The sequence below is a fragment of the Amblyraja radiata genome, chromosome 4 (genome assembly GCF_010909765.2).
Source record: "Amblyraja radiata isolate CabotCenter1 chromosome 4, sAmbRad1.1.pri, whole genome shotgun sequence".
NCBI lineage: Eukaryota > Metazoa > Chordata > Chondrichthyes > Rajiformes > Rajidae > Amblyraja > Amblyraja radiata.
In genome coordinates, this window is record NC_045959.1 from 83555981 (window position 1) to 83579017 (window position 23037).

Sequence of the window (23037 nt, forward strand, 5' to 3'; positions counted from 1 at the left end):
TCGGGTCGTTGCCGCCTGACCCGTTGAGTTACTCCAGCACTTTGTGTATTTGTTTATAAACCAGCATCTGCAGTTCCTTGTTTCTAATTTTCCGTTTCAGCATCGTTACACTATTGTGATATTTTGTCACAATATTCTGGCATTTATAAAGATGTTAATAAATTTAGATTGGGTTGGTGTTTGGGTTATTAAGAATTAATTCGAGATCAACCAACAAACAAACTGCTGAAGAAACTCAGTGGATCTAGCAGCATCTGTGGGTGGAAGAGAATGGTCAAGGTTTTGGGTCAAAAAACTGCATTAGGTCCTGATGCAGATTTGGGCCCGAAATGTCAACCATTTCATTCCCCTCACCGATGCTCATCAATCCTGAGTTCCTCCAATGCATCGTTTGTTGTTCCAGATTCCAACATCTGCCTTCTCTTGTATCGTTAAAAGGAGATGAAGTTTGATTTGGTTTGCTTATCATGTTGTCATGTTTCTAGGTTTCTCCATTTAACCCTGACCCTTGCTTGTCATGCAACTGTGACCCAGCAGGGTCTCTGAATGCCACTTGTGTGAAGGACGATAACCAAGCCGTCACAGAAGAGGGTAAAGTTGATCTTTCTTAACACTGACATATAACGTAGAACAGCACAGTACAGGAACAGGCACTTGGTGACAGAATAGCAACACCAAACATGACGCCAAGACCAACTCTTACCTGCCTGCATATAAACCAGATCCCTCCATTCCCTGCATATCCATGTGCCTATCCAAACGCTTCTTAAACAGCACTATATCATCTGCCACCATCTCCACCCGTGGTAGTGTATTCCAGCCATCCATCACCCTTTGTGTGTAAAAGAAACCTGCCCCACAAATCTCCTTTAAACCTTGCCACTCTCCCCTTAAAGCGTGCCCTCTACTATTTGATATTTCCAGCCTTGGAAAAACTTTCTATCCCATCTCTGCCAATATGCATATCCATAGTTGTTGATGTATTGAGAAGACGAATCAAAGCAGAAGTGTGTTAGCAGAGTCCCAACACTGTATGTTATCAGAAAATGACATTTTATTTATCTGCTTTCAAATCTATGGGAAGTCCAATCAGTCAAACATCAACTCTTCCTGCATAGGTAACTCCACCCTTCTGAGGCAGTCCCTTCTACTCTCTCACCATCCATTGTATAAATAGAGAAGCAATCTGGTTGTTCATTTTCATGTGAATTACTCTCAAATATCCATTGATTTGGACTCTCAATTGTGCATTAGGTCTTTTCCCTGGTCAGTGCCACTGCAGAACAGGTTACGCTGGGAAGATGTGCGATAGGTGTGCACTGAGCTACAAAGGCTTTCCCAATTGCATGCGTTGCAACTGCAGTGTTGTGGGCAGCACCAACAATGATCCTTGTGCGGAACCATGCCAATGCAAGGTGAGTATCTCCTCTTTATATCTGCTGTAAGAACTGGGCTTGGAAAGTAAAGCTTATTCCAACCTGAGAGCCATCATACACACACATCACTGAAACAGCCCTTCGGCCCAACCTGCCCATGCTGACCAAGATGCCCCATCTAAACTAGTCCCACCTGCCCGAGTTTGGCCCATATCACTCTAATCCTTTCCTATCCATGTACCTGTCCAAATGCCTTTCAAATGTTGTAATAGTACCTGCCTCAACTACCTCCTCTGACAACTCGTTTCATATACCCACCACTCTCCCATGTGAATAATTATCATTGACTGATGGCTGCTACTCAGGCCTAGAAATGTTTTGGGGCAAACCACAAAATTCTGGAGTAACTCAACGGACTAGGCAACATCTGCAGAGGGAATGGATAGGCATGGCTTTGGGTCTTCGACCCTTCTTCAATTTAAATTTTCTGTTGTCCTATCCTATAGACACATAACATAGAGTCTTAGAGTCAGTGTCATACAGCATGATAATCAGCTCCTTGGCCCAACTGTGTTTGGCCCATATCCTTCTAAACCTATACTATTCATGTAGCTATCTGAATGTTTCTTAAATGATGTGATAGTCCCTGCCTCAACGACTTCCTCCGGCAGCTTGTTCCATACACTCACCACCCTTTGTGTAAAAAAGAAGAGAAGGTTCCTATTAAATTTTTCCCCCTTCATCTTAAACCGGTGTCCTCTGGTTCTTGATTCCCCTACTATGGGTAAAAGACACCATGCATTTACCCTATCTACTGCAAACATTTTAACTGTTGTTGCTGATGCTAAACTAAGACCATGGTGATGGTCTGTCATTATAGATACAGAAGCTTAAAAGCACACACCACAAGATTCAGGAACGGCTTCTTCCCCTCGGTTATCAAGTTTCAGAATGGTCCCTCCATAGGCTCGCGACCAATCTGATTCTCCAGCCTACCTCACTGCGGACATTGGACTTTATCGCTGGAACTGTTACACTACAATGCTGAGAATTATATTCTGCACTCTGTATCCTTCCCTTCTCTCTACCCGTTGTACCTTTGTTTGGCTTGATTATATTCATGTACAGTATTATCTGACTTGATTGGATAGCATGCAAAACAAAGCTTTTCACTGACAATAATAAGCCTAAACCACCTGGAATACAAGGAGGGACCAGTCAAAAAGGCTCCTGCAAGACCCCACTCTTTACTTCAAGGTCAGGCAGGAGATTCCAGCCATAATCAGATCCAGCCCATGTTTTGGCTCCCTCCCTCCGCCCATAACATTTTCACTCTCCAGCTCAGCAATTATCCAATTAAACTTTAAATAAATTAACTTGAACAGATTTGACTGCCCTAGGCTATGAACAGGTGGGCAATCTTGGAGGAGAGGCGGGATAGAAGATATTGCAAAGCTTGACTTTAGTTAGCACCATGAGAGTAGGTTTCTGTTTAAGTAGGTGCTGTGTCGTGTCACTGTTCTATGGAGAAAGAGCAACAATTGCTGTAAATATCCATGTCATAAGTAAATGTTGGAAGCACTCCCAATTTATAATTTCTGAAATATTGGAGCATAAAGGATGGGTGTAGACACACATAATTGAATGGCAGAGGTGTAAATACAGTGGGACCCACAGGCTAATGTGTATAGGTGTGGGCACCATTGCTAAATCCATGGTGTCAAATCTTTAAATATTAGAGTTGGTAAACCAGTATGAAACACTTTTTCAAAAATATTTTTAGTACATAAAGACATAGGAAATTAGGGTGGTACAGTGATGTAGCTGTTAGAGGTGCTGCCTCACAGCGTCAGAGACTCTGGTTTGATCCTGACCTCGGGTGCTGTCTGTGCCGAGTTTGCACGTTCTCACTGTAACTGTGCAGGTTTCCTCTGGGTTCCCCGGTATCCTCACACATCCCAAAGATGTGCGTGTTTATGGGTTGATTGTCCTCTGTAAAATTGTCCCTAGTGTGTTGGGCGTGGATAAGAAAGTGGGATAACAGAAGAGAATAAAATAGAATAGAATGCCTTTTATTGTCATTCAAACAGCTTGCTTTGAACGAAATTGCATTTCTACAGTCTTAACATTACAAAAAAAAAAACAAGACCCACACTTAACACAATTTACACAAACATCCATCACAGTGAATCTCCAACACCTCCTCATTGTGATGGAAGGGGAAAAGTCTTAGTGTGAATGGGTGATCGATGGCCAGTGTGGACTCAGTGGGCTGTGGGTCCTGTTTCCATGCTGTATCTCCAAACTAAACTAAACTAAACTGAGAGCGATCCATCCAGGATGGTAGAAGATGTAAGGGATAAAGGCATAGGTCAGGAAAATTATGTTTGAGGAAGATTAACCATGATTCTATTGAATGGTGAAGTAGGTTTGAAGCGGTAAATGGTCCACTTCTGCTGCTAGTTCTCGTGTTCTTACTTATTTGCTTCCACTACCCCTCTTCTTCTTCTTGCGTATGGCGTGCACAGCCTAAAGTTGTACGACAACTTGTTCTATTTGATCTTATTTGATTGTGCACGCCGGGTTGATTGCATTCGTCGAAACAGGGAAGGTTGCAATCTCCCACTCCCACTACCCCTCTGATGGTTCATTTCACATCCTAACCATTCCGTCTGCTACTTTGAATAATTCCCCAATCACCTTCACACTACCTTGCCTGCTTCCCGCAGGTCCTTGTGTCTACATCTGATTGTTGTATGCTTGTATTGAAAGTGACTCGCGTTGTGTCGTCAATCTCAGACCTAGAATAAAAGGAATTCTGAATTACAGAGAAACGTGGAGGGAGAGAACTGTGACCTGTGCAAGCCAGGATTCTACAATCTGCAGGAGAGGAATCCCGAAGGCTGTACGGAATGTTTCTGCTTTGGACTCTCTGGTGTTTGTGAAAGCATTTCCTGGCCTGTTACGCAGGTGAGTGCTAACCGCTTAACTGCATGCCTGCATTTGATTAATTTACAGGTGTCGGGGGTGGAGGGGAGAATGGGGTTGAGAGGGAATGATAGATCAGCCATAATTGAATGGCGAATAGACTTGATGGGCCAAATGGCCTAATTCTGCTCTTACAATTTATTTACATCTGTCCAGTTAAGTATGAGCAGAATCAGTGGAATGGTTCAGTTTTGTTTGGAGATACAACGTGGAAACGGGCCATTTGGCCCACCAAGTCTGTGCCGACCAGCAATCAGCCCGTACACACACCTATACTAGGGACAATTTTACACTGGGGCAAATTTCACAGCTTACAAAAGCCGATTAATCTACAAAGTGTGGAAACAGGCCCTTCGGCCTACCGAGTCTGTGCTGACCACTAGTTCACTAGTTCTATACTATTCACCAGGGACAATTTACAGATGCCAATTAACCTACAAATGTGTATGTGTTTTGAATGTGGGAGGAAACTGGAGCACCTGGAGAAAACCCATTAGGTCACAGAGAAAACATACAAACTTCATACAGATAGCACCCGAGGTCAGGATCGAACCCCTGTCTCTGTCGCTGTAAGACTGCAGCTCTACCGCTGTGCCACTGTGCCACCACATCTGGATATAGCTCCACTGTGATATAAAAGTGTTTTAAAGGTTGCTATTATGGATTTGTAAGCAGATGCAATACTGTTTGCCATTTGATGGCTGTGTTTATAGTGGTCAGTGACTTCTGCAAAATTGTTTTGCAAGGGTACATGGTCTATTAACTCTCTTTTTAAACTGTGAAACTGCGCAGAAGAAAATTACATGGATTTTATGACACGTTTGGTGCCTATAAATTGGCTTGTAGCTTTCTCAGCCGTGGCGCAAAGCACTAATGCTTAATAAAACCACAAGCATTTTTGGAGTCACATAAAGGTCATTAGATCCAAACAAGTCAATAACACCAGATGAAAATTATCTTCTGGCCATTTTATGACGCGGGAGGGGACAATTTAACTTATGTGGCTGGACGACAAGCTTATAAGTGAGAGGAATGAGCTCTAAAAGGCATTTAAGGGGAAAGTTTTTTTGACACAGAGAGTGTTTGATATCTAGAAGGCATTGCCAGAGGAGGCGGTGGAATCCCATAAATCACTAGGTTGAAAAGACTTTTAGATAGGCATGGAAAAAAGGCATGGCATTGAAGGATACGGACTTAATGCAGGCAAATGAGGTTTGTGTAGATGGGCATAAGGATTAGCAAGGACATGGCGGGTTCATGGGCTTGATTCTGTGCTGTTCAACTTTATTACTCTGACTCAGTTACGGTTTAATCTGGATATTGTATTTTTATAAGATACGTGTTGGTCTTTTTTATAGTACAGGTATCTCAAATTAAATTAAGTACCTGTTAATTGTTACTGCAATTCTAATTTTTTCCCATTATTTAAGTAAATAGCCTGATGGTTCAGATCTTACAGCTGTAATGATATTGGGATTCAATTAAAAAAAAATTGTTTTAGCAAGACTGAGAGCAACCTTCTGCCTGAATGTGGGAATCAAAATGTTGCTCTTGCACAAAGTGCTGAGGCTTAAACGTTGTTATCAATATTGAAATAGTAATTTGGCAAGAGGTGCATCTTCTAACAAATAATGAAAATCTTTCACCGTGCTCACTGAGATGGTAACTTGGTTTCTAACAATATGGGTTGAAGGGCCTGTTTCCATGCTCTATTTGGGTTTGTCAGGTGGCATGCTCCTTCCCCTGCTTACCCATGGTCAGGGGCTGTTTGCTCCTGATGTCTATGTGTGAGATTACTTAAGGCTCCTTCCCCAGCTTGAGTGTTGCTAAGCCAGAGGTTTCCAGAAGTCGGTGGGGATGTTGTACTTGAGCATATGCTTGCATCTTTCTCGCTGGTAATCTCTTCCCGTCACAGAGCTCAAAATACAGGGCTCAGTTTTGGGAGCCTGGTGTTGCGCATAAGAACCCCAACACCAGGGTTGCTAACGCAGAGTAACTAGGGCCACAGATGCTGCTCTGGGAGAGGGCATCTGACATTGAGGCATTCATCATTGCAATGAATTTGGAGAATTGGCCCCAAGTTCATAACTCATAAAAACAGAATTAGGCTATTCAGCCCACCGAGTCTACTCTTCCATTCAATCATGGCTGATCGGTCTTACCCTCTCAACCCCATTCTCCTGCATTCTCCCCGTAACCTTTGATACCGTTACTCAATCTCAATCTCTACTTTAAAAATGCCCAATGACTTGGCCACCGCAGCCGTCTGTGGCAATAAATTCCACAGATTCACCAGCCTCTGACTAAAGAAGTTACCCTTTATCTCCTTTCGAAAGGTACGTCCTTTTATTCTGAGGCTGTGCCCTCTGGTCCTAGACACTCCCACTAGTGGAAAGTCCTCTCCAATTCTCATCTAGCCAGGCCTCTTACTTTGTCGAGCAAGCGTCAGTCTGTGTCGAACACACAGGCCAAGTTGTGTTCCCCTGACCACAACAAACACTGTTAAATTAGCATGTTTTCTGAAGGATTGCCTATTCAATCAAAAAATATTATCAAAGTATTGAATTTAATGAAAGTGTCCTTGCAGGCAATTCAAATGTGTTTTGACCAACTCTCCCAAGAAGCAAAGGACAAGGAACCCCTTGCTTATTGTAATTTATAGCCTCAAAGGCTATCTTAAAAACCAGACTAAGTACAGGTGCACAACCTTTTATCCGAAAGCCTTGGGACCAGACACTTCTCGGATTTTGGAATTTTTCGGATTTCCGAATGGAAGATTTTTAGCATAGATTAGGTAGGTAGTGCGGGCGGCTTGAAAAGTCTGGAGCGGCTGCCTCCTCCCCGGAGACCGGGGAATCATTGTAAATCATTGCTTAAATGATTTGGAGGGATTTTATGTGGTGGGGAGGGGTGAAGGGGGAAACTTTAATTCTTTGTCCCCTACCTGGTCGGAGAGGCGGTGAGCGGGCAATGCCTTACCGGGTCGCCGTGCAGTAAGCTCCGGAGCGCTGTGGCCGCCGACTCCCAACATCGCGGAGCTGGGGCTGCGGGCGTCCGGCCGCGGGCGGCACCGGTTGGAGCTCCGACCCCGGCAACTCTACCCCTGGCTGCGCGGGCGCTCCAAATCCAGCGCAGCCCGCGGCCGGACACCCGCAGACCCAGCTCCGCGATGCTGGGTGCCGGCGGCGTCGCAGCGCTGGGATACCAGCGGGGAGCGGGCAATGCCTTACCGGGTCGCCGTGCGGTAAGCTCCGGAGCGCTGTTGCCGCCGACTCACAACATCGCGGAGCTGGGGCTGCGGGTGTCCGGCCGCGGGCCGCGCTGGATTTGGAGCGCCGCGCAGCCAGGGGTAGAGTTGCCGGGGTCGGAGCTACAACCGGCGGCGCCCGCGGCCGGACGCCCGCAGCCCCAGCTCCGCGATGTTGGGAGTCGGCGGCCACAGCACTCCGGAGCTTACTGCACGGCGACCCGGTAAGGCATTGCCCGCTCCCCGCCTCTCCGACCAGGTAGGGGACTAAGAATTAAAGTTTCCCCCTTCACCCCCCCCCCCCCCCCCTCACATAAAAGCCCTCCAAACTAACTGACTAACATTTAAGCAACGATTTACAGATGTTTAAGTGTCTCCCCGGTCTCCGGGGAGGAGGCAGCCGCTACAGTAGTACAGACCTGGGTTGACCGTGGGTCGTTTCGGGTCAAGTTTGGCGCCAAACGCGAGCTTTGGTGTGCAGACGACATCCTGGAAAAAATGTCCGGTTTTCGGAGCTTTTCGGTTTCTGGAACTCCGGATAAAAGGTTGTGCACCTGTACTTAAAAATGAATTTGTATAATCCCACCTTTAAATAGGCCCACAAAACAGCTGCTTGAATTGAGCTAACTTGCATTCTAAACATTTGTACTATCAAGCATATAAAAATTGATTATTTATACCAATGAGCAATATATTTGTTCGGTCATAAAGTCATAAGCAATAGTAGAATGAGGCCATTTGGCCCATCAAGTATACTCCGCCTTTCAATCGTGGCTGATCTATGTCTCCCTCCTAACCCCATTCACCTGTCTTTTCCCCATAACCTTGACACCTGTACATTAGTAGTAAGCTATTTATATACTAATAACTATTTACAGTATGTACAAATATTCTGCGAATAAATCTTATCTACTTCACTAATGTCTGTCATTTCCTCTGTTTTATTTTCAGTGAATTTGCTGACCCCTTGATGAATGTTATTAATGAAAGAAATATGTATACATTCCTGTCAATTAATAAAAATGACTTGGTTATCTCAAAGGTCATGGATATTACTGGGTGGCAAATGACTGACCATCAGGGCGAAATGAGGGTGCATCCTTACCAGGAGGTGTTTGGTGGCTCACATCAAGTGAACGTCAACAACACAGACGGCATAGCACTCCTGTCCGCACTATACTACTGGACAGCTCCAGATTCATACTTGGGTAACAAGGTAAAGTTTTTTTAAATTTCAAACCTTTCATAAAACTGAAATTAATATATTTTCAGATTATATGCTTGAGAACATGTGGGATGATGGTCAGTGAAGTCTCATTTATGAAATGAAAAAATTATCTGACAGATAATTTTGGAGACTTTCACGACCGTTCATGCATTAAACTCAGTAGAAAAGGCTTTTATTTTAGTTTTGATACGCTGCATGGAATCGGGTCCTTCGGCCACCAAGTCCACGCCAAGCATCGATCACCCGCTCACACTCGTTCTACGTTAGCGCACCTTTGCATCTACTCCTGATGGGGTAGGGGAAATTTAGAGAGGCCAAATATCCTGCTCCCCTACGGGTTGTGGGAGGAAATCGGAACACCTGGAGGAAACCCACATGGTTGCAGGAAGAACGTGCAAACTCCACGCAGGCAGCACCCATGTTCAGGATCGAACTCTGGTCCCTGGCTCAGCGATGCAGCAGCTCCACCAGCTGTGTCACCGTGCAGCTGTTTCATGGGGCATCTCATTGTTTGGGGGTGTCTTATTAAAAAAAAGTCTAAGCTTTACAATTATAAATATAACTTTAAGTTTAGTTTAGGGATACAGTGCGGAAACTGGCCCTTTGGCCCACTGAGTCCGTGCCGACCAGTGATCCCCTGTACACTAACACTATCTGCACACACTAGGAACAATTTTACAATTATACAAAGCAGAGTAACCTACAAACCTGTTCGTCTTTGGAGTGTGGAGGAAACCGGAGATCGCGGAGAAAACCCACGCAGATCACGGGGAGAACGTACAAACTCCGTACAGACAGCACCCGTGGTCAGTATGGAACACGGGTCTCTGGCGCTGTAAGGCAGCAACTACCGATGCACCACCGTGCCGATTTCTGTAACACTTCAAGATCTGGTTCTAGTTTATTTTTAACAAGTAATCTGTTTTCCTAAATTATGACAGTGAACCCAAGACAAATGTACTTTTAATGATTGGAGATTTGTGCTTGTGGATTTTCTATGCATGGGAAGACCCTTATGGACACACATCTTTCTTTGTCTTTCCAGCTTACTGCATATGGAGGATATTTGAACTTTACCCTGGTGAATGATTTTTCAGTGGAAGGTGTTGGTAATGAGCAGACCCTCAACATTAATGTCATTATTGAGGTAAGAATGCCAGAAGCAATTACCAAACTAGACTTTTGAGATACAGCGTAGAAACAGGTCCTTCGGTCCACCGAGTCTGTGCTGACCAGCAATCACCCCGTATACTACGCACAAGAGAAAATGTACAATTTTTACTGAAGCCAATTAACCTACAAACCTGGACGTCTTTGGTATGTAGGAGGAACCTGGAGTATCTGGAGAAGACCCATGTGGTCAGAACAGCGAGAACATACAAACTCCATACAAACAGACCTATGGTCAGGTTCTAGCCTGGGTCTCTGGCACTGTAAGGCAACAGCTCTACCACTGTGCCACTGTGAAGCACTATGAAGAAATATGTGCATCTTGCTTACATTCTGACTAGAATGATAAACATCAGGAGCACAGAGGAGGCCACTGTGTCTATGAAGCCTCCTTTCAGTTTCCAACTCCTGGTGGTCTGTAGCATAGAAGGGTACAGCACAAGAACAAGCCCTTTGTCTCACAATATCTGTGTCTAACATAAAGCCCAGACCATCACTGATCTATCTGCACACAACCCTGCATTCCCTGCATATCAATGTGCCTATCCAAAAGTATTGTCAATCCTACTAATATATGCTTCAGCCAGCACTCCCAGCAGGGAGTTCCAGGCACTCACCGCCCTCTGTGTGTGAAAATAATGCCCCACACATCTCAGTTAAACTTTCCTCTCACCTTAAAGCTGTGCCCTCTAGTATCTGATTTTTTTTTTCCATCCTGGTAAAAAGATTCTCCCAGTTGCAATTTCTGGCAAATGAAGTCCTCATCTCTTCCACGAGACTCTTTCTTTTTGATAGCAGGAATGTAAAGGCTAACTGTAGGATCAGAGGCCTAAATAGAAAGATTTTTTAAGCAAAGGGATGACTCCACAGGATGAAGTCACGAAACGAGATGTTTGTCTTTGTTGGAAATCAATCATCTCAACTCCAGGACTATTTCAGGAGCATCATGATGTTCATAAGCGTTAGAGCAGGATTAGGCCATTCAGCCCATCAAGTCTACTCTGCCATTCATTCATGGCTGATCTATCTTCCCCTCTCAACCCCATTCTCCTGCCTTCTCCCCATAATCCCTGACACCCGTACAATCTGCCTTAAAAATATCCATTGACTCGGCCTCCGCAGCCTTCTGTGTCATTAGTTCTCAATCCTGGAGCTCCCAGTGAAAGTACCTTAACCTGACGGCTCTCTATCAAGAAGATTACTTTCTACTACTACGTCAAGGACAATTAGACATGGGCAATAAAGATGGAAATATATGACCATCAATGTATTAGTTTTGATCACTAGGGTAATTAATATACAGAAGTATATTAAATAAAAGCAAACCCTAATGATTCACCGAGTTAATGATTTACAATAAAGACCTGCTTAATCCTGGACAACTCCCATGTGGTGAATCTCATTAAAAACCCTTCTGTTGCCTCCGATAGTCATTAGTGCCCTTTAGTAAATATTGCTTTATTATCAGATTGTTGGAGCATGGTGAGGCTACAAACACCGATATCAGCAAAGAACCAGAAACCGTTATTAGCCTGTAATCTAATCTCTGGGATTAATTGCTTGCATTGGTTTCATTTCCTGGTGGGATTTATTGAACTGAGGCCCTTGATTAGATTACATGCTGGTTAACTGAGAAAAATAGCAGGAGAAGAATCTCATCAAGAGCTACCAACAACATTGTTAATCTTTCAGAACAATTTGGTCTGTAGTTTAAAAGACAATATCAAATTATTTTCATTATTGTGGTTTGATTTAGGTGCTGGTTTCCAACAGGACAGAGGCAGACCCAATCATTCTGGGATCCTATCCTTGCAAACATTGGAGACCTGAGGCAAAAGTGGGAGCTTTGTCCCACAGCCTGAAACTGGCATACTCACCAAATTATATATTTTATTAATTTTAGTTTTCGAGATACAGTGTGAAAACCTTAGGCCCACCGAGTCCGAGCCGACCAGGGATAGAAACATACATTGTTCTACACACTAGGGATAATTCAAAAATCTTTACTGAATCCAATTAACCTACAAACATGAATGTCTTTGGAGTGTGGGAGGAAACCCGAGCACCTGGAGAAAACCCATGCGGGCACAGGGAGAACGTACAAACTCCATACAGACAGCACCCTTGGTCATGATCAAACTGGATCTGCAAAGCATCAACTCTACCACCGTGCCCCCCCCCATAAATGTCCCAAATTCATTGTTATTCCAAGGGATGGCTATTTTATAGGCAGTGTAGACCCACCGTGACACTGTACTCTTCTTGGGTACCAATATTATGATGTTCTTTTAAAGCAGTTAGGAACCTCAGACCGTAGTAGTGAGAGGTTGAAGATATCTGCAAAAGCATCGGTCGGTTGGTCTGTGCGGGTTTTGGGAACCCAGCCAGGTATACAGTCAAGGCCAAACATTTCTGAGGATTCATCCTTGTGAAGGATCTCTAAGATCAACGTCAGAGACTGAGATCACAGTACTGTGCGGGGCTGTGAGAACTCATGTTGGCACACTGGACTCTGGAGACTTCAAGCTGGCTGAGTCTTGATGCACATGAGTGAGAATCAAAAAACTGCAGAGAATGGAAATCCTCAAGTTAAAAACGGAAGATGCTGGTGACACTCCACACACAGATGCTGCCTGACATGTCGAGTATTTCCAAGTTATATTTATTACAATCCATATTCACCAGACTATATTCAGAGAACTAACAGTATGGAAACTCCACTTGGCCATGTTCACACCAGGGTCACAGTTTAAGGATAAAGGGGAAATCTTTTAGGACTGAGATGAGAAAATCATTTTTTACACAGAGAGTGGTGAATCTCTGGAATTCTCTGCCGCAGAATGTAGTTGAGGCCAGTTCATTGGCTATATTTAAGAGGGAGTTAGATGTGGCCCTTGTGGCTAAAGGGATCAGGGGGTATGGAGAGAAGGCAGGTTCAGGATACTGAGTTGGATGATCAGCCATGATCATATTGAATGGCGGTGCAGGCTCGAAGGGCCGAATGGCCTACTCCTGCACCTATTTTCTATGTTTCTATGTTTCTACCAGTTGGTGATATATCTTTACATGACATTAATAGTAGAAAAAAACCATCCCACCATGTTGCTGGTGAAGGTACTGTCTTCGCACAGATGACAAGACCATCAAAGCCTGTGACTGTTTAAGTGATCCCTGTGTACCCAGGAGAGAAATGGTTGGGTGGACACAAAATGTTACAGTAACTCAGCGGGTGAGGCAGCATCTCATGGGCAACGTTTCGGGTCGAGACCCTTCTTCTGTCTGAAGAAGGGTCTCGATCCAAAACGTCGCCCATTCCTTCTCTCCATAGATGCTGCCTCACCCGCTGAGTTACTCCAGCATATTGTGTCTACCTTCGATTTTACCAGTTCTTTCTTACACACGAGAAAAGGTTTGGTGTTAATCACTGATAAAGCTCATGATAGGAATGCAAAGTGCTCTCATTAAATCATTTTTCCAACAAAGAAATAGCACCCACACCATTTAATTCCTTTATTTATCTAGACTAGCGATACAGCACGGAAAGGGCCCTTCGACCCACTGAGTCCACACCGACCAGCGATCACTCCATAGATATCTATCTAATGATAGATATAATGTAAATGTAATGTAAATTCCAGCGCCCATTGAGTACAGGAGCTGGCGAGTGTGCCAGTGCCTCATGACTGAGGTCAAGTGACCTTCTAGAAGTTTCTGTTAGTTATCGGAAATAAACTCTTCTTACAAGATGTCGTCGGTGTCGGGTGTGTATTCATTGTGCGAACCACAACAAGATCATACAGAATGTTTAAGAAGGAACTGCAGATGCTGGAAAATCGAAGGTACACAAAAATGCTGGAGAAACTAAGCGGGTGCAGCAGCATCTATGGAGCGAAGGAAATAGGCAACGTTTCGGGCCGAAACGTTGCCTATTTCCTTCACTCCATAGATGCTGCTGCACCCGCTGAGTTTCTCCAGCATTTTTGTGTACCTAAGATCATACAGAAGACGTTACATGGTATCAGAAGTGGGATGGAGGGACTCAAGCCACCGGGACCACTCTCCATGCAAGAAGAAGTATGAGCGACTGCGGGCCGAAAAAGAAGAATAACGCCGGAGCGAGCCGAGGACGGTCAACCAGTCCCAATGCTCGGTCAAATGAAAGAGAAAAAAAAGTTCGAAATAAATAGCAGTTCACAGTCCAAGTCAAAGAGCAAAAAGAAAGAAGCAAGAAGAAGAGCAAGAAACACAGGTGTGGCAGCTCGAAGAGTAAGCGGGCGGCCTCGCCTCGCCTCGAAAGCAGTTCTTCTTTTTATTCGCACCAAAGCGCACGGTCTCGTCTCGCAAACAGCGAAGGGCCCAGAGCCGATCAGCCTCACGAGCCTCCACCACGTTCCACAGCTCCTCACACTCACCCAGCAGGTCTAAAAGTCCCCGTTCGGAGGGCCGGCCGATCGTGGCTTCCGCGAGGGGGAAGCCCACCCACCCGCGTGACTGACGATCGGGCGGGGGAGATGGAGAGGAAGCCGCCCCCTGTGATGGCCAGAGATCGCCGAGGGGATCAGGACCACCAGCGATGAAAATGCGTCACGATTTCCCGAGTCCCGGCGATCGACGGAGGAATCGCAGGTCTCCATAGATGGCCTCTCCCAGAGCGAGTAACGACCGCCGCCGCCATGTTCGAGAAATTCAAGGAGCCCTGCGGAGCGCGCAGCACGACCACAGCAGCAGTTTAAAAACACTAAGTGACAAATTCAAAGAAGTAAAAGTTCAAATTCAAAGAAGTAAAAGCCAAGAAGTACAGATGATTTGCCAAAGTTTCTGCAGGAGCTGTGTTATTATGCAGGAGCTGTGTTATTATGCAGGAAACATGAGTAAAAACATTGCTTTGAAAGTTAATTTGGATGAAGTACATGCCAGCAACAGAAATCGAAAGAGCGACAAAGTTTTTTTTTGAAGCGGGAGTCCGCCTCCCAGAGGGAGCAAGACGTTACAATAGACATAGCACTATCCTCTACACAAGGCTGAAGTTACAAAAGACAGAAGCCAATCAACCTACAAACCTGTACATCTTTGGAGTGTGGGAGGAAACTGGAGCACCCGGAGAAAACCCTCCCTGTCACAGGCAGAACGTGCAAACTACGTACAGACAGCACCCGCAGGCAGGATCTAATCCGGCTCTGTGCTGTAAGGCAGCAACTCTATGATTGCCCTACTGTGCAGCCCACTTGTATAATGATTCATTATTTGTGTTATTTTACTGTATAGTTTTCCTAATGTACAGGGTACTGCAATGCTTTCAACCACTGTAAACTGACGGTTCATCTTTTTGTTCATTCAGGGCAATGGCCGTGCACTCATTACAGGGCCTGGTGGCTTGTCGCTCCAGCCTTACGATAGACAGTCAGTCGCACTTCGGTTTCTGTCTGAGAACTTTATGGACCTCTACACAAATAATGGAATAGATCGAGATCGACTGCTGACCGTTCTAGCAAATGTAACACGCCTGCAGATCTGGGCCAAGTACAACGTTGCCAGAGAGTCTCAGTACAGGTGAGCAAGCACACCCAGTGATAAAATATCAAGTCTTTTCAGAGACATTACATGGTCAGCGTATTTTCTTGGATGGACCGTTGCGAATCAGTATGCTGTTCGATGCAATATCAATGTTAAGAGAACAAAGTAAAAAGTAGGGACTTTGGTAAGATAACAAATCAGTTCTGGTCAAATCAATTAATGGGACCCTATGAGTTCAAGGTAATCTGTTCTTCTTCATCTTTCACTAACGGTTTAGCTGCCGCTGCTCTCTCTTCACATTGTGTTTTTGATTTTTTTGTCTTTGGATCGAATTCTGTCTTTAATTTGTGTATTGGTGATGTCTATTATTTATTTTATTATATGTTTTTTACTCTTGTTAAATTCCGTAAGGTGTCCTTGAGACTTTTGAAAGGCGCCCATAAATAAAATGTATTATTATTATTATTACTAACTGTGCAGCCTGTAACCTGCTTTTGGTTACTTTATCCTCTTGCGATAATGGATAACACACCATTTGTAGTATTAATTGCCTGCTGCACCTACACATCTATTTTCATTGATTAGTGCACAAAGACACCCAGTTCACTAAATGTCTTCCTTCTAAGTCATTGGGAAATATGGTGATTATACGGTGAAGTACCGTGAGACATTGTGCTTGTCAGACTGAACCTGAATGTCCAGCATTTGGCAGTCTCTTCTGCCGGGTACGAAGGAGGAACAGACTGCGGGGTGCTGGAATCTGGGACAAAGAACTGAACGTTGGAATAACCCAGCAGGTCAGTCAGCATCTGTGGAGGCAAAAGGTGGTTGTCGATGTTTCAGGTATATCAGAACTCCGAGGGGAAGATGGCCAATATATAGCAGCGTGAGAGAAGGGTGGGACAGAGGCTGACATACTGACACGCAGTGCTGTATTGTACATTTTCAAAGATAAGAACAGGATATAATGTAACAAAATGAATTCTTCTGAACCACTTTTATGATTTAGTTTGAAAAACAACTATTGAAATGGACCCCATAAATATTTTAACTGCATATTTTCTCATGTAACTTGTCTGGACACATATCACTTTAAAAAACATCAATATTATAAATGTTATTTTATTTTTATAAATATTTTCTGTGGAACATTAGTCAATCTATTCCAAAATCCCCCCAAATGTTTTTAGGATTTGTGTATTATTTATCAAATTATCATTGTACTGTGGAAGTATAAATTACAGAGTTTACTGAAACATTGACAATTTTATACTTCAAACCATCAAGTTGTATCATAAGGCTTACTCCAGTATCATGTAATGGTTGCAGTAGTTAACCATCAATCCATAGGTCAAGGGTTCGATTCCCACTGTGGGAAGTCGAGAAACTCTGTTCAATAAACAAAGTTTGACAGAATTGTACTGGGAAGAATGGTTATGGCTGCTGTATGTTTAGTATGAATGTAACTGGTTTAATAAAACTATCGCTGTTACTCAGTCAGCGGCAAAGTGCACTTGGATGTCCACCATTGTTCCACCGCGCTATGTTTGATATGGTTCATTGTTAGTGTAATGCAAACCTTTGTAATTTCAGATTGAGTTCAGTCACTTTGGATGTAGCCAACCCAAATGCCATCGACATTCTTCCTGCAGTGGACGTGGAACACTGCGAGTGCCCTCTGGGCTACTCCGGCATTTCTTGTGAGGTAACTTTAACTACATGTTTAAAATAAACGTCTCGGTGCAGGAGAATCTCGAAGGAGCAATGGCTCGAGTATTTCTGACAGCTTTTGAACGTGTACTAATGCCACAACCTTCGATCTCAGTTCTTAGTATTAGTTTTTGGTCTTTTTTTTAATGTTAATAGCACAGTAGTGCAGCGGTAGTTACTGCCTTACAGCGCCAGAGACCTGGGTTCGATCCTGACTACAGGTGCGGTTGGTGCAGAGCTTGCACGTTTTCCCTGTGGATTATCTCCAGGTGCTCCAGTTTCCACACGCATTCCAAAGATGTGCAGATTTGTAAGGTTAATTGCTTCTGTAAATTGTCCCTAGGGTGTAGGATAGAACTAGTGTATGGGTGATTGTTGGTCGGCACCGTCTTGGTGTGCTAAATAGCCTGTTTCCACGCTGTACCTCTTTTAAAAAAAGATCCAGCATATTACAAGCCCACTGAGTCCATACTGACCATAGATCCTCCATTCACCCTAGTTCCATGTCATCCCATTTCCTACAAATTAGGGGGCAATGTACAGAGGCCAATTAACTTGCATGTCTTTGGGATGTGGGAGAAAACCGGATCATCCAGAGGAAACCCACGCAGTCTCACAGGGTGAACATGCAAACTCCACACAGAGAGCACCCTGAGGTCAGGATCGAACCCGGTCTCTGGCGCTGTGAGGCAGCAGCTCTACCAGCTGCGCACTGTGTTGTACAGAGATACCCTCTTTTCCCAAGTATGCATTGGAGGACCAGCAGCTGTTGACATTTTTTGTTTTTAATCCCACACTTTGGTTTTCGGTCTATATACCGATTGTTCTGTTAAAACACAGTTGTTACTTTTGTAAGCAATCTTGTCTTATATAAAATTATATTGTAGCACAACAGGCTGCAATTGCCTTCAAAGCACAGATTTAAACAGATCTATCTGATCTCAACTGTGCTATAAGCAGTGAAGACCACAAAGGGTGTTCCCAAATCTATCACTCTCATTATAACCAGTTCACATTATGGAAACGCTTGTTACTGCGGAACTACCTGTAATGATACTTGATCTCAAGGGAACGTTGCCAGTCCTGAAGTTTCTGCTTGAAGATGTAGTGGTGTCTAATTAAGCACTAATGTTTGAAAGGGAATTAGGTAAATATTGGAAAGGGAATGGCAAAAGGATAAAGAGAGTGGCATTAATTGGAGAGTTGCATCAAAGAACCAGCATTGGCTTGCTCTAACTCAATGATTCATGTGGTTTCACATGCCATATGGCTAACTACGTAATATTTTCATAACCCCTACATGAAAATTCCTTCTCGTCAAGCTGCCAACTTTGAGACTTCGATTTGAGCCTTGCATTTGTTTGCTTTTGATATTAATTTACGAGTCACTAGCAAAGGTCTTCCAGTTTGTTTCTTTATGTTTTCTAAATCACAAACATGTGTTAAGTTCCCAACCCTCATAATTTAAATCTGTCATCATGCCCATATCCTTTCTCACCAATATCATCCTGGGGCACCTTTTGGATGATTCCAATGAGCCAGGCTTTTATGAAAAGATCTAAATAAATTGGACAGAGGCCGTGGTAGGAGCCAATACCTTGTTCAACGCAAACCCTGGTTCATTTGCGACACTCTGCAATTAGCTTTGCAAAATTAACTACTCTCCCCACCCACACTCGGGAGTTTTATGCAATTGCCGATCTTAAAATTTAGTCTAACATTAAATTTGCCACTGAAAGTGAAGCCTGGTATTTAATTACATCTGTACTTTTCTGGTGACATGTTAACTGATGATGAAAGCTAAACAAACCTTCTCGTGCAGAACACAAGGTGGCTCATATTACAACTGTTTAACTGTTGAAGATTGAACCATTGTCAGATTTGACTTTTCTTTCCCTTTTTTTTCCTTCCTTTGTTCATCTTTCCTTTGCATTTTCCTCTCTCTCTGATGGGTTGACAATGAATCCAGGCACTCAACGATACCAAACTGCTTAGTCCATTGTCTGTTTATTTCCACTGGTTCAGGGGATGATTCATTGATTTACCAAGCCCCCAAATGTTCCGTGGCCCTTGCTCACAGGAAGAAGGTCATAAGACCACGAGTGATAGGTGCATAATTAGGCCATTTGGCCCATCAAGTCTACTCCACCATTCAATCATGACTGATCTTTCTCTCCTAACCCCATTCTCCAGCCTTCTCCCCATAACCCTTGACACCTGTACTATTCAAGAATCTATCTCTGCCGTATAAATATCCATTGACTTGGCCTCCATAGGCTTCTGTGGCAGAAAATCCACAGATTCACCACCAAGAAGAAAGGAGATCAGAAAATTAGGAGTAAGAGTAAGCCATTTGGCCCTTCGAGGATGCCCTGCTAATCAATGTGATCTTAGCTGATCTATTCTAGGCCTCATCTCGTCTTCTGTGCCAGTTCCCTATTGTCCTCAATCCCCAATCTTTAAGAAAATATATCAACCTCTTCTTTAAACACCTCCAATGAATTGGCCTCCACAACCCTTCAGCATAAGGTTGTTTAAGAAGCAGTTAGACAGGTACATAGATAGGACAGGTTTGGAGGGATATGGACTAAATGCGGGCAGGTGGGACTAGTGTAGCTGGGACATGTTGGGCAGTGTGCACAAATAGGGCCGAAGGGCCAGTTCCACACTGTATCATTCTATGACTATGACTCTATTTAAAGAATTACAGAGGTTTGTCAAGAGTCAAGAGTGTTTTATTGTCATATGCCTGGATGGAACAATGAAATTCTTACATGCTGCAGCACAACAGACTATGTGAATATGTAAACAAAGTACATAATGGGGGAAGAGAAAAAAAGAGAAAAAATTCAATAAATAACAAATATAGTGCAATAATAATAGTCTTTAACAGCCGTCACGGCTGTTGGCAAGAAGCTGATCCTGAATCTGGACGTTACAGTTTTCAGGCTCCTGTACCTTCTTCCTGATGGCAATGGTGAGATGAGTGTGTGGCCAGGATGGTGTGGGTCCTTGATGATTTTGGCTGCCTTTTTGAGGCAGCGACTACGATAGATCCCTTCGGCGGTGGGGAGGTCAAAGCCGGTGATGGACTGGGCAGTGGTCACAACTTTTTGTAGTCTTTTTCTCTCCTGGACGTTTAAGTTGCCGAACCAGGCCATGATGCAACCAGTCAGAATGCTCTCTACCGTGCACCTGTAGAAGTTTAGGAGAATCCTCTTCGACATGCTGAATCTCTGTAATCTTCTCAGGAAGTAGAGTTCTTACACATCCTAGCTTTAAATTACTTCCCCTTATCTCATAACTGTGTCCCCTTATTCAGAACACTCCAACTAATGGAAACATTAATGCTGCCATGCCATCTTTGGATCTTATATGTTTCTGTAAGCTCAATCCTCATTCTACTGACTCCAAAGAATACAGAACTAACCTCTTTAACCATTTGCGATAGCATAATCCTCTCATTCAAGGTGTTAGGTGCATTGAGGCTGCTTCCAATGCCAGTATATAATTTCTAATGGTTTCCCCACAATCCCCTTGGATTTGCAGCCACTGATAAAATAGAAAAATAGAACAATAGTCATACAGCACGGAAACAGGTCCTTCAGCCCAACTTGCCCATGCCGACCAAGATATCCCATCTACACTAGTTCCACCTGCCTGTGTTTAGCCCATATCCCTGCAAACATTTCCTATCCATATACCCAAGGGTGGCGCAGTGGTAGAGCTGCTGCCTTACAGTGCCTTTGCCCAATCCTGACTATGAGTGCTGTCTGTACGGAGTTTGTACGTTTTCCTGTGGCCGCAAGGATTTTTTTTGGTTGCTCCAATTTCCTCCCACTCTCCAAAGACTTACAGGTTTGTAGGTTAATTGGCTTTGTTATAATTGTAAATTGCCCCTAGTGTGTAAGATAATGCTAGTGTACATGGTGATTGCTGGTCAGCGTGGACTCAGTAGGCCTATTTCTGCGCTGTATCTCTTTCTAAAGTCTACCCATCCAAATATATTTTAAATGTTCCTTGCTGGTATAAACTGCTTAAGCTGTTTAAGGGCCTGACCACCAAGTTTAATTACTACATATTTTTTAAACTTTAGTAATCTTTTTGTAATAAATAAAAAATTCCTATCCATGCTAGTTTGACCGGCTGGTGTTTGACCATCCCTCCTTTCCTGACCATGTACTTGTCCAAATGTTTTTTAAATGCCTTTACAGGATCTACCTCACCTACCTCCACTGACAGCTTGTTCCATGTACCCATCACCCTCTGTGTGAACAATTCAGTGATGATAGTGAAGAGAAAAAGATCTACCAAATTGTCCACACTGATATTAGACACAAAATTCTGGTGTAGCTCAACGGGCATGGCAGCATCACCGGCAAAAAGGAATAGATGACGTTTCGGATCAAGACCCTTCTTCAAACTCACACTGTCCACACTGACAGCAAATTCTGACTGGAGTCTTTCAAAGATCAGTCTCCCATTGCTATGCTGTAACAGTGCTGTTAAAGTTTCATTATTTAGAGAACTTTATATTGAAAAATAGGTCTGTGATATGCCGGAAACACATGCAGTCTCACGTGGGTAAGGTTTAAAAATCTGAATCATAATTACCCTTGAGTAAATAGTTTAACAGGTTAAATTCAGGTTTATGACAAAATTCTCTATATTACTTATTTATTTTCCTTCAAAAAAAGTTGCACAAGGGAATTTCTGAATCAAACAAAATCAATAGTTAGTTTTGTAATTGCTTCATTTCTCCAATGGCCTAAGTGAAAAATAGTCTCAATGGACTCTTGTCACATGTACAACTTACTGTAACTTATTTATATACCTCCAGAGGTGTAAATTTTGCCTGTCAATATCTTATTGGAAAAATTACAAAATGGGGGTCTTATGGACACACAGATATTTTTTCCTTCATTATTATTTGGTGAAATTTTACTCTGAAGTGTTATTTTTTTAAAGCAGAATATTTAAGTAACCATATGACTATTAAAACTGAGTCTTGAGTTGTGTCTCTTCATACCATGAAAATAGTAAATGAAAATTATTTCATGGCTGATTATTTTTTAATTCTCAATACTCCAGGTCTTTGTTGAATCACAATTCAGGACATGATTTTGTGATGTGTCCTACCTTTATGAAAGACGTACAGGTTTGTAGGTTAATTGGCCTGGGTTTGTATACTTGGTATAAGTGTAAATTGTCCCTAGTGTGTGTAGGGTAGTGTTAATGTGCGGGGATCACTCTGTTGGGTTGGACTCGGTGGGCCAATGGACCTGCTTCCGCCAAGTATCTCTAAACTAAACTAAACTAAGTGATAAAGTCCTATTGCACAGAAATGGGCCCTTTGGCCCAACACATCTATGCTGGCCTTCTTGTCCATCCACACTAACCCCCTTTATCTGCATTAGGATCATATCCTTCTATGCCATGCTATTTTAACTGTCTAAATGTGTCTTAAATCTAGCTATTTAAGGAAAGACAGGATAGGATAGGTCTCTTTTTGCTAGAGGAAGATCCTGGCAAGCCGTGGCCATACCCACCCGAAAGATCCAGCTCACCTGCCACGGACTGGGAACTCGCTCAGAAGACTCAGTAGGTCGCTCAGCACGACGCAGGAAGACCCGGCGGGATGCAGCCTGTAGAGAGGAAGCCATGGAGCCCGGCCCTTGCTCGTCCCCCAAACACCAGGGTATGCAAGAGGAGGGAGCCAGGACTGCTGGTCCCTGGCCCTCAAGGTCAGCTGCAGAGGTGTCCCTGGAGCTCAAAGATGGCCGGGCAAGAAGGGGCACATTGGT

General features: G+C 43.6%; 1 protein-coding gene across 1 annotated transcript in view; it reads left to right on the plus strand.

Moving 5' to 3' along the window:
- The window catches only part of lama1 (laminin subunit alpha 1), a 295280-nt gene that overhangs the window by 112738 nt on the left and 159505 nt on the right, over positions 1-23037 (plus strand). Inside the window, exons 9-15 of the mRNA XM_033019870.1 lie at positions 486-591; positions 1255-1415; positions 4206-4346; positions 8654-8827; positions 9885-9986; positions 15348-15559; positions 17117-17228. Coding sequence (XP_032875761.1) covers positions 486-591; positions 1255-1415; positions 4206-4346; positions 8654-8827; positions 9885-9986; positions 15348-15559; positions 17117-17228 — 1008 coding nt within the window. The remainder of the gene's footprint in view (positions 1-485; positions 592-1254; positions 1416-4205; positions 4347-8653; positions 8828-9884; positions 9987-15347; positions 15560-17116; positions 17229-23037) is intronic.